This window comes from Carettochelys insculpta, chromosome 16 (genome assembly GCF_033958435.1).
Source record: "Carettochelys insculpta isolate YL-2023 chromosome 16, ASM3395843v1, whole genome shotgun sequence".
NCBI classification, from domain to species: domain Eukaryota; kingdom Metazoa; phylum Chordata; order Testudines; family Carettochelyidae; genus Carettochelys; species Carettochelys insculpta.
In genome coordinates, this window is record NC_134152.1 from 16,332,304 (window position 1) to 16,345,143 (window position 12,840).

General features: G+C 41.7%; 1 protein-coding gene and 1 long non-coding RNA gene across 6 annotated transcripts in view; one reads left to right on the forward strand and one right to left on the reverse strand.

The window, feature by feature from the left end:
* Positions 1-9,816, forward strand: part of LOC142021887 (uncharacterized) — a 37,398-nt gene extending 27,582 nt beyond the window's left edge. Inside the window, exon 3 of the long non-coding RNA XR_012647809.1 lies at positions 9,646-9,816. This is a non-coding gene — a long non-coding RNA (uncharacterized LOC142021887). The remainder of the gene's footprint in view (positions 1-9,645) is intronic.
* Positions 1-12,840, reverse strand: part of MRTFB (myocardin related transcription factor B) — a 249,810-nt gene that overhangs the window by 107,049 nt on the left and 129,921 nt on the right. For 2 of the 5 annotated variants that reach the window (XM_075011147.1, XM_075011144.1), the window contains exon 1: positions 5,411-5,846. The exons of 1 other annotated variant lie outside the window; for it this stretch is intronic. In XM_075011147.1, coding sequence (XP_074867248.1) covers positions 5,411-5,564 — 154 coding nt within the window. In that variant the 5' untranslated portion in view covers positions 5,565-5,846. Of the gene's footprint in view, positions 1-5,410; positions 5,848-12,840 lie in introns of those variants that run through there. 2 more of the 5 variants (XM_075011146.1, XM_075011149.1) reach the window with 2 other exon arrangements.

Consider the following 12,840-nt stretch of genomic DNA (forward strand, 5'->3'; position numbering starts at 1 on the left):
CCCTGAGATCTAAGATAGGCCTCCATCCCCGATTTCTTGGTTGTCAGGAAACAGTTGGAATAGAACCCCTTGCCACAGTGCTTGCTGGGGACGGGTTCTATTGTCCCCAAGGTAAGAAGCTTCTGTACTTCTGTCTGTAGGAGGGGCTTGTGAGATGGCTCCTTGAAGGGGGATGGTATCGGGGGATGGGTAGAGGGGATGTTCATGAAAGGAACTGTGTAGCCTTCTCTGATGATCTCTAAGGCCCATTTGTTGGATGTAATCTGGGTCTACTGATGGTAAAAGGGCCTCGGCTGATGGTGGAATGTGGGCCCAGGATGCACTAGACTTAAAGGGTAATCACACAGACCATTGACCTAACCATCAAATCTGATGCTTTTGGAAGTTAGGGTGCGCTGTAGATGACTGGTGCCCCCCTCCTATTAGATCTATATTTAGGCTTATTATCATATTTCCTATGCTGTTATATGTTGTAAGAATTATTATTCTCCCTAGACCTATGGAAGGGAGTGTACTTGTGCTTCTTGCTAGGAGAGGAATACACTCCCAGCATAGGCATTGTTGCTCTGGAGTCTTTCATGGAATGTAAAATATCATCAGTGGTGCTGGATTCCTATCAAAGGGGAGGTCTTCCACCTTTGACTGTATTTCACATGGAACGCCTGAAGATAAGAGCCATGCCACACTGTGCATAACTATCACAGTGGCTGTGGCTCTAGCAGTTGTGTCAGCCACGTCCATTGCTGCTTGAAGGGCAGTTTTAGTAATTGAGAGGGCCTCCTTAATGATAGGCTGCAGGATAGGGCAGTCGGTGTCTGGCAGGTCTTGCAACTTCTTAGTTTGTATGGTCAGAGTTGGCTAAAAGGGCAGTATAGTTTGCAATTTGGTACTTTAGTGTAGCCAAGGAGTACACCTTATGGCCAAAAAATCTAATCGCTTATGTTCTCTATCAGTGGGAGCAGAGTTGAACTGAGGGTTCTTACATCTCTGGTTTACCAAATCCCCAACTAAGGAATTGGGTTGTGGATGTGAAAAAAGAAAATCCACGCCCTGAGATGGAACAAAATATTTCCTATCCACCCTGTGACTGGTGGGCAAGTTAGAAGCTGGGGTTTTCTGGAGGACCTTGGAGAGTTCGAGGATTGCCTCATTAAGAGGTAGGGCTATTCTGGAGGGTGCAGATGGCTGCAGAATCGTCAGTAGCCTATACTGTTTATCTTGCACCTCCTGCAGGGTGATGTCCTGGGATTGAGCAACGCTTTTAAAAAGCTCCTGGAAGTGCTTTCGGGCTTCAGTAGGAGGAGAAGGGGAAATCCGAAAAACTGCCTCATCTCATATAGAGCTGGGAACCCTGGAAGAAGCCTCAGAGTCTGAGTGAGGCAACTCTTCCATAACATTAGAAGCCATCTGAGAAATAATACATAGCGGGTTAGCCAGTGATGAATGTGCCGACACTGTAGGAGGGCACTCAAGCATGTACTCACACTGAGGGGAAGTATGCCTAGAGTGGCAAGCGTATAATGAGCGTGGCCAATGTGTGTGCCAGGTATCCTATGGACCCCACTGCCATGGAAACTGGTGCATGGGGTATGGCCATGGCTGCTGTACCCAGAAAGGGTGAGGCTGATAGGGATGGTCTCTATATTAATGCCAGGATGGAGGCGAACAAGCTGATGAGCGTCTGCCTCTCTGTTTGCTCCTGCCTTCAGATTGAGATGAAGGTGAAGGCAAAGCTTCTGATCTACAGCTCAGGGATGCACTGACACCTATGCAGAGCACCTTCAGGGAGAACTCGAAGGAGAAGCACGATTAACGTTATGTACAGTAATCTTGCGTTAGCAAAATACTTAAACATGTGCTTATGTTTAAAATTAATGGGCGTTAACCATGTGCTTTAAATTACTTGTGTACTGAAGTAATTGCTGAATAAGAATAGTCTTATGTTCTTCAACTGCATTACTAACAGTGCATAAAATTAAGCATGCTCAGAAACGTTTGCCGGACAGGGGCTCTGATCTATGCTCCTGCTGCACCCTCAGGCTGGGCAGTGGGCAGCTGACCCCACAGTAGCCAGCCCTGGCCAGGACTCTGGCCCTGCAGCAGCTGGCTTTGTGACAGCCAGCCCTGGATGGGACACCAGCCCATGGCCAGCAGCCCCAGCTGGGCATGCTGGTGAACTAAATGTGCTGCTTACCTGAAAGCCAGATAACAGGGATTTTACGTATGATTAGATATGACAATATAATTCCATAAAGAGTTTTAAAAGATTTCTTATTTATTAACAGAGTGAAGACTTTGAGCCACATTTACACATAGCACTCAGGTCTTCAATTCTTTTAACTGAAAACAGATGGAAAATTGTCCTGCTTGAGGTTGTTTACAGGAAAGTAGGGTAGTTAGGATTTCCTCCCTCTGATCTGCCACAGGAAGCTATGAAATGTACCTTGCAAGGTGTTTATTACTGTAAGCAAAAAAAACAATTCACGACATAATCTAAACTCCTGATGCCCTTTATTTTATGCAGTAGTTTGTTTTTAAATTAGTGTGGTGTTCAAACTCATTTAAGTTTTAACATTTAGTAAAAGAAACATTTTCTTTTATAAAGGATAATTAATCAAAAAGGGAGATGTCAACAATAATCTTGATAAGAAGGAACTTAAATTTACTGTGTTGGGATTTTTATTTAGCTTACTTAAAGCACAACATATTAGGACCATGAAACTGTTGGTATAATATGGAATTACAATTCTAAAACAGATTAATAAAGTATAAATTTCCCGTCTTATTGTTCAGTAATTAATATCAAATTATGAAATAAAATTCATAAATATAGTAAAGAAAAATAACATTTTATAGAGTGCAATTCAAATGGCAAAAATTTGAAGGGGGAAGGAAGGCAAATATACAAGGATGCGAAAACAAATCTGGAAAAGGAAAGAATGGGGGAACCTCATTTTTCAACCACATTAATATTAAATAATTTAATCCCCAAGACATATTTAAATTTAGGCTACTGCAGGATTCAATACTTGTGGTCTGTCATCACTATGATGGAATTTACAGCCTTTTAATGTACAGCTGGAATACATTATTCAATTCTATATGTGTGTGTGTATATATATATATATATATATATATATATATATATATATATAGGCAATTTCTGATTTAGTCAGTTTTAAAATACTTAAGAAAGTATGTTAATTCCAGTTACTTACTAACCCATCCCACTATTCTGTTCATCTATTCTTTTAGTATTTTCTCTTCTTGTTATTCCCTTTATTTCCTCATGCTATTGCTCTCTTTTCTTCTCCATCTTTCTCTTACAACACATACTACTTCCCTACCCTTCTTCAAGTTTATCTGCCTTTTCTCCTTAATCCCTGCTTCCCCACTGCAGGTTTTCTACTTGTAATTCAGTTCAGAGTTGCAAAAAGCCTATAATTGGGACGATACACATAATGGAAAGAAAATTCAGTTAAAGCTATCTTTTTTATTACTTTTTAATATTGTCTATCTTCTACATTAGAAAGTGTGTTATGGTCTATATTATAGGTATTTACCCACACAAACACTGAGCACCTCTTTCTAGCCTGGTATTCTTTTACTGATCATGAAAATTAGGCTGTCTTTAAAAGCAACAAATAATCTAAAATATGTTTTCTCCTTGGTCATATCTAGAGCGAGTAGAAAACTTCCAAGATTTCTGTTTAGGAAAAGATGGCAAGAACATTCTGATGTGGTCCAGTAATAACCTCAATGAAACTCTCCCTTCTTAAAAAATACCAATATATTTAAGTTTCCTATGCTTACATTATTTCAATTTAGAAGACATAGCTTCCTGAGGAGACAAATATCAGTTCCACATCACAGGACCCAAGGAGAATACTTTGGTTCAACTACAGGGACATCCAGAGAACACAGTGATATAAGGAAGGCCAAAGTGAGAAGGAACATATGGGGAGAAGAAATTTTCTCCTCTTAAAATGGGATGGCTTTTTGGCTGCCTGGTAGGGTAAATAGTTTCAGGCTATGTCTAAACTGCAGGCTTCTGTCAGGAGCCCGGAAGTCTCGCAACAGAAGTCTGATGCTCTGAGAGTGTTCTGCTGACATCCGCGTCATCCTTGTTCCATGAAGAATGGACGTCTGGGCAGAGGGTGTTTTCACGACTTTTGGCCCCATGTGGATGGGTCAGGAAAATCTCTCCCAACAGAACTATGGGCAGGAGATACACAAATACATTGCATAATTTGCATATCTTTTGTCAACAGTTCTCGGCAAAGGAGACATAGCCTCACGTTAGTCTGCAGCTTGACAAAAAACAAGCCATCCTGAGCATCTTAAAGATTAACAATGTTATTTATTTGCATTATTATTTATCTGGTGAAGTGGGCACTACCCACAGAAGTCTTTAAGGTGCTCAGGACTGCTTGGTTTGGTTTTGTTTTTGGGTTGTTTTTTTTTTTGGTAGGGTTGGAGTCTCAATTGCGCACATCTGAAACTGAGGCACTGTGCTCTAGGTATTGGTGCTCTGTCAGCCTCCTTCTCCTTCTTCAGTATGATTCAGCTATCTCCAAGTGAATGATGGAACTGGGCACCAGCAGACTCCAGGAAAAATTTCTGCTACAGCCCAATGAATGATACAGTACCAAGAAAACCACTCAATACTTAGGAGTGGCAATTACAATAGCTTTAAGTACTGAACGATAACACTACATGCCTCAGTAGATTGCGGGACTGTTATAAGCTAATTCATGTTAATGTTGCTTTGCCAATTAACTGCACAGCAAGCATTATGGTTTAAAAGCAACACAAGCTTAAATTCACAATATGTAGCTGAAAGCCAAATTAAAAACAATTCTAAAACAGAAACTCTGTAAATAGGCAGCTGTAACAAGGAAACAACAATATCTCCTGCTAAAACTTCAGAAGACACACATCTCTGTTTAAAAATCCTTAGTCCTATTTTCTGTAAAGCAATCTGTGAAATCTTTTCTGAGCACATTTCAGCATGTGTCAAGAACTAAACTAATGCACTTGAGTATTGCTCTGAAAAGATCACCTAGTACATATTTCCCTTTAGAACTTAATGTTCAGTCAGTAGCACTTAATTGAAAGCTGCTTAAAAATAATAATGAACCTAGCCTTTGAAAAGATCTGCAAGGGGAACAGAATTTTTGCATGCAGTGTATGTGTGTGTGTGAGTGTCGATATACACACACACACACACACACACACACACACACACACACACACACACACACACACACACACACACACACACACACAGAGGGAGGGAGGGAGGGAGAGAGAGAGAGAGAGAGAGAGAATTTTAGAGTAGGCACTTACAGACTGAATCTATTGTGGCATATCTGCATTTTTTTTGCCCCCCAACCAGCAGGTAACTGACCTTCCTTGAGACTTTTCTGGCTGTTCACCTCAAGACATTCCTTTTCTTTCAATGCCTCAATGTCTTCAGTGGGTAAAATCTCTGGAAATCCCTGTTGCTGCTTCTTGGAGCTATCGATCATGATGAGACTCCTTTGAATGGCAACATCCAACATAAGAAAAGACCAATTTGCTACCCAGCAGTACACTGTTCTGGATATGCTGCTCCCCAGATTTTTCTCACAATAATCGAGCAATTATGTCCTTAAGCAGCTGAAAGCAGCCATCACTCCTTACTTCCCAGTCTGACCTACAAGTAGACTCAATCTGCTTGAAGCCCTTAACTCTTACCCAGACAGAGAAACAGGAGCTTCTGAAGCTAAACTCCCAAATCCCACCCCTTTCTCCAAACAACTACTCTCCCTTCCCCTTTAACTATCCTGGCTTCCTCCGTACTTTTATGTTTCAGTATGCAGCTTGATCATCAGAATCATCTGACAAACACTGAGTCAAGCAGTTAAAAATAAATCCAGCAGTTGCTGAAGGAACAGCCTTTGCTGATACCTAAGAAAAATAGTTGCTGTGATCTCTCAAAGCACTGCGGGAGGCAGAGGAAATACTTCACATTGGTTTGACAAGCATATGTATTACGCGTTAAGTTTAGTCAGTAAACAAACAGCTGTCTATAACAAAAATTATGTAAAGAATAAAGCAGGTCCTATTTTCCAGAGGCATAGCTACTCAGCATAGCTGCAAATCTTAAGAACAATTAAAGGGCAATTTGAAAGCAACTGATTCCTGTTCACACAATGTACTGCTTTTGCAGAGCTTACTCCTAAGGGAAAAAATAAAACAGCAAATTTCTACTTTTTGTTTTTCACTACACTCACAAGGCAGTAACATTTCCCTTTTTTCCAGAAGTCAATTGAGAGCATTTCCTTCTACACAATCTTTCTGATTGCCCATTCTCACCAGCACAAACCTTTCTGTCTATTGTATTAGTAACCAACATACCTTTCCAGTGTCAACCAGGAGGCTAGTATACTTTTTCTTCAGGCTACCTGGAATTCTTTGTGGTAAGAGCAAACTTATTTTGAAAAAATGCTATGATATTTTGCAGTAATCGTGTGCATTCTCCCTTTACTGTTGGCTCCAAAATTCCACAGAACTACACACCTCTTGTGGGTATGAGTTTGCATACAGTGCACATCCTTAACCAAATAGTAACAAAGAGGTAACCGTATTAGTCTGTATTCTAACAAAACAGCAGTCATGTAGCACTTTAAAGACTAACAAAATGATTTATTAGGTCTGTCCTGTGAAAGCTCATCACCCAATAAATCATTTTGTTAATCTGTAAAAGGCTATGTGACTGTTGTTTTGTTTTATCCTTAAGCAAAGTTAGATTTTACAACTGTGATTTTCAACACAAAGCAACAAGACAAGCACTTATTTAAAAAACAAACAAACAAAAACAAACAATGTGCCCGGGATCACTCAAGTTTTAAGAGGTTTAGTTGTAAACTGGAATACCTTGCAATATTTCCTAAACATACTATTAGTTTTAGGAACAACCGCTGTGTGTCACATTACAAAAAAGTATACAATTGAAGGAGTACTTGTATGTTCATACATAAGTTTAAGATTTTGTTATGGTTATTTTTAGTAAAAGTCATGGACAGGTCGTGGGCAATAAATAAAAATAACCAAGGGCAAGGCATGGGAGGGCCAGCTGTCTGGCTGAGGAGATCGAAGCATGAGCCCCACAGGGAGGAGTGAGGGGTCAGTGCTCCAGCCCCCATGGCAGCGGCTGCAACCAGTGTTCCCTCTGTTTTTTCCCCATCAACATGCAGAATGAATTTTGTTATGTGCCCCAAAATGGAGGTGACACGGGGCAAAGGGGAGTGTCGGAGGGGGCTCAGGGATGGAACTGAGTTGGTTTGCAAGTGCTCCAGCTGGGGGTACAAGGCCAGGTATAGTGCCAGGGATGAGAGACTCAGGAATGGGGCAGAGGGTTGGGGTATAAGATCTGGGGTGGGGCCTGAGGTGATGGGCTTAGGACTGAGGCAGAAGGCTGGGGTGTAAGGATGGGAGAGTTATGGCTGAGAGTGCAGGCATTGGGTGGGGCCAGTGATGAGAGGTTTGGGCTGTAAGAAGGTGCTCCAGGGCTGTGGTGGAGATAGAGGAATACCCAAAACTCTCTACCCCTGCAGCAGTACCTGGCCTGGGGGGGAGGAGGAAGAGGAGAGGCACCTCTCCCCAGTGCAGCAGCTCTAGGGCTAGGGCTGCAAGTTAGGAGCATCTCCCTGGCCAGTCTGGGACAGAGCTAGGTTCAGGCTGGGAATACTTCGGCAATCTGGGCGAGGAGGATGCAAAGAGGCTAAGGAAATTTTCTAACTAAGGTGAAAATTTGAAAGGATCTTAGATTAAAAATGTGGAACACATTTAACGAGCAGTTTGTGCTGGAGCTAAATTAACTAAAGCCACATGAAGAAAGAGAGTCTTCTTTTGCATCAAAGCATCTCTTCTGGTTAGCTCAAAGAAGCTCAAACTGTATCGAGACCCAGGGATCCCAACTTGTATCTAATGATGGAGCATGTCAGGCTGAAACTGCAAGAACTGTCTGCAATTGGACAGCACAATGATTTCACTCTTGTTTCTAGGCAAAAGGGTTGAACATTCTATAATGAACATACGATGAAGAGTTTTTGAAGAGAGTAGTAATCACCTTGAATTTTGAGAAAAAGCCACAAAGCAACAAAGCTGTAAGACACAAAGATGTGCAAACTCCTGACCCAAAGGATCTTTTTGGAGAGTAATCCAAAATAAGGAATCTAGGCTACGTCTACACGTGCACGCTACATCGATGAATAACGTCTACACGTCCTCCAGGGCTGGCAACGTCGACGTTCAACTTCGACGCTGGGCAGCACCACATCGAAATAGGTGCTGCGAGGGAACGTCTACATGCCAAAGTAGCACACATCGAAATAAGGGTGCCAGGAACAGCTGCAGACAGGGTCACAGGGCGGACTCAACAGCAAGCCGCTCCCTTAAAGGGCCCCTCCCAGACACAGTTGCACTAAACAACACAAGATCCACAGAGCCGACAACTGGTTGCAGACCCTGTGCATGCAGCATGGACCCCCAGCTGCGGCAGCAGCAGCCAGAAGCCCTGGGCTAAGGGCTGCTGCACATGATGACCATAGAGCCCCGCAGGGGCTGGAGAGAGAGCGTCTCTCAACCCCTCAGCTGAGGGCCGCCATGGCGGACCCCGCTATTTCAATGGTGCGGGACGCAGATCGTCTACACGTGTCCTACTTCGACGTTCAACTTTGAAGAAGGGCGCTATTCCCATCCCCTCATGGGGTTAGCGACTTCGACATCTTGCCACCTAACGTCGATTTCAACTTCGAAATAGCGCCCAACACGTGTAGCCGTGACGGGCGCTATTTCGAAGTTGGCACCGCTACTTCGAAGTAGCGTGCACGTGTAGACACGGCCCTACTGACATGGCTGGGATTTAATGAGTGAGTTTAGCACAATTAGGTTGACTAGGATATTCCTTTATTTCGCTATCTTCTTAAGTATTCTTCCTTATATAGGTAGGAGAGGGAAAATAAAGATCAGGTCAAAAATTCATACACGAGAGGATATAAACTTGCAGGGACATTAGGGCCGTGTCTACACTAGCCAAAAACTTCAAAATGGCCATGCAAATGGCCATTTCGAAGTTTACTAATGAAGCGCTGAAATACATATTCATGAAGGCAGTGAGCACACTACCAAGTTATTTCTAGATAACAGCTGTTATTTCAAAATAACTTTGTTGTTTATACTATGTACACACTACTTCAAAATAAATTCAACACAGTGGGTGCATTATTTTGAAATCAGTAAACTGCACTGAAGGTGGAATAGTGCCTATTTTGAAATAGGTGCTGTTAAGACATGGGACAGCACTTACTTCGAAATAGCTGTTTCGAAATAAGTGCAGTTCCTTGTCTTATCAGCGCCTATTTTGAAATGAGTGGTATGTGTACAGACTACGTATTTCGAAATAGCTAAGTGATATTTTGAAATACATGTATGTGTGTAGCAGCCCTATTTCAGAATAGCTTATTTTGAAATAGGGCTGTTGTGTAGATATAGTCAAGAGATCAAAAAAGTTGAACAGAACTAATGTAAATTAAGTTCCATATAATTTCTTTATTCTGTAAATATGCTTGAAACTGTCCTTTTTATTTCTTTTTCTAGGTCCTGTTGAATGGCATTCCATGCATCTTTAAAGCCCACTTCTGTATCTGTCATCTCTAGATTCCGAAGCAGAAAATTGGAAATCGTATGGCCCATTTTTCCATGAACCAATTTAAAATATTACATTATTTAACAATGTATAATAAATTTGATACTTGATACATTACAATCAAAAAAAATGACAAAAATAAATACTTGATACTCTCTCACCACTACCTTCCTGCAGGCCTACAAATGGTTTTCATTCTTCCATAACATGACCTGCAGAAATGTCATTACTAGAAAGTATCGGAGGGGTAGCCGTGTTAGTCTGGATCTGTAACAGCAACAAAGGGTCCTGTGGCACCTTATAGACTAACAGAAAAGTTGTGAGCATGAGCTTTCGTGAGTACAGACTCACTTCATCAGATGCTGGTCTTGGATATCTGCAGGGCCAGGTATAAATAAGCCAGAGCAAGCGTGAGGACAACAAGGTTAGCTCAGTCAGCAAGGGTGAGGCTTACTACCAGCAGTTGATCTGGCTGGCTAAATACAAAAGCAGCTTCCCCTCCCTTGGTGTTCACACCTGCAGATCTATAAGGTGCCACAGGACCCTTTGTTGCTGTTACTAGAAAGAGGAGAGACCTCTCAGAGGTTCTCCAGAAACACATTACATACAGAAAACAACAAAGCAACATAATCTTAGCAATGCATCCCAGTCTGGAAATAAGAGGACAGGTAATCTCAATTCTATGCATCTGAGAATGAAAGCATCCGTAAGTGGGAGCCATTTTACAGTTTCATTACAACAGGAGGTAAATGATTGAACTGTTCACCAAATTTATCCAGAATGTATCATATGGAATTCATTCCCCTTTCCCTGCACTCTAATTGTGCCAATAAAATAAAAACGAAAAAGAGAGCTATTACTCAACCCGGACAGAACACAAACAACTAAGGGTAGAATAAAAATGTATGTGCATTCCACTATATCAAGTTTGGATGAAAGAACTTTATTACTCAGGGTATGTCTATACTTACAGGGGGTTCAATGTGCCACAACTGATCTTCCGGAGATCAATTTTGTCATGTCAGTGAAGATGCAGCAAAATCAATCTCTCTGGGCTCTGCCACTGACCCTGGCATTCCACACTGCCGCGTGGAGTGAGGCACATCATGCGACCTTGAAGAGCCCCGATCTACAGCAGGGAACAAAGTCAATCCTGATACATCGATTCTAGCTATGTTAATGGTGTGGCCAGAATTGCATATCTCAGATCGACTTTGATCCATAGTGTAGACTAAGCCTTCTAGATGCATTGATTTATTTCATCTTGGCTTTTAATGTCCCAGAATTTGTTTATTAGGTAAATTCAGAAGCATGAATTCAATGCAAGAGTGATAAAGAAAGATTCCATGTAGTAGCTTCTTCACAGTCATAGTAAAATAGTACAAGTTTATTATTAGTGTACTAAATAGTATGCTTCTCACTCAGTCATGTAAACAACTGCACTTGATTTTCTACTTTGAATAATGAGGTATAATGGAAGATACTGTAACTTAAAATGTCTCCTTGGAAGAGTCATACACATTGTAGTGAAAGCAATGAGTTAAATTATCTAAGAATTTTGTTCAACTTCTTCTTTGTGTGTATATTGTTTATAAAGAAATTATTTAAGAAATTGAAAGACTATTAAATAAGAAAATCTTAACCAAGGCTTTTTATGTGTCTTCAAATATGTGCTGCAGATAATTAGATATTGTTTCAATTTTACAATTCTCCTGGTACTAGGATATTTGATGTTCAACCTCTCCATAGCTACGTCTATGCTACAGCGATCTGTCGATATAAGTTACTGTTGGAAGATATCTTCCGACAAAATGTATATCGATAGAGTGCAGCCACACAAAAGCAGATCGAAAAGCGATCCACTCTGTTGACAGAATGGCCAGACTGCCCAGTCCTCTCTTGACAGAACAGCAGACCAGAAGCACAGCAGACAGGGCTACCTGCTGACTTGCAAGCCCTGTCTGTTCACAACAGGCTGCCTGGAGCATCCACACAACTTTTTTGTTGACAGATTCTGTCAAGCAAGGTGTTCTGTCTCATGGGGGAGAGGCAGAACAATGCCAACAAAAGTGCCAAGTACTGTGATATTTTGACAAATTATGTAGAATTTTAAAATATTGTGTGCAGAATGTTTAGGGTTTGTTTTTTTTTTGGTCACAAAGTTCCCACAGAGGTATAGAAGACATCTGGGCGTAGGCTAGAGTTCAGGCTCTGGGTCTCTGAGTCAACTGACATGGCATAGGCATGCATGTTTTATTGCAATATAGATATACCCAGAGAGTCAAATCTAAATACAAGGTAGAACATATTGTTTAACTTAAGTAGTTAACACAAGTTTCAAGGGACCATTCAAAGTGAAATCGATAGTTTAGACCTCTTCAGTCATAGGTGGTAAGAGGGGAAGAGTGGAGAGAAATACAGGGAGGATAGTGGACTGAATTTTTTTGCAATGAGCCATAAATCCAGACTATGATTTTTAGTGTCTTGCAAAATTATGACTATAAGTTCCTAAGCTCTTATTCTGAAGGTGTTGTGAACATATTTCTTTGAGGATGAAACTTAGAAGTCAGGTGAGGAGTGAACACTTCAATTTTTATGTTTGCGTTCATTCAAGAGCATGTCTGGTTTCACCTAGATAGTTGTTATTGAAGAATTTGGTGACCAGGATGAGACATAACACATTGTGATAGACGTGTCGGACCCATACATCTTGAAAGATATGTGGTGGAGGCTGTTCACAATCACAGCAATAGCGAGGTTTTACATATGCTGTTCTTCCAGGGTCTAGTGTCACTTTGCAGTGATGAGTCCTGACAATGGTCCCTCTAATCTTTTCCATCCATGCACAAAATAAATTGTTATGTGCACCAAGGCATGAGTCTCTGCATCTACACTAACAAATTTCTTTTGAAAAACCCCACAGTTGCCAGGTCAGTGCTAGGCCATGGGACTGATGGATCATCCCCCTCCCCTTCTGTCCCTACAGCTCTGCTGTCCAAGGGGCAAGCAAGCCCCATCCAGGGGCTGGGAAGCCCTGAAGCAGCTGTAGAGTGGGCCAGGGCACCCCCACCTCCCACACCTAGGTGGGCCCATGCCAGGAGGCCATGCTGCTGCCACCATTATAAGGAGGCCACCACCCTCAAGCC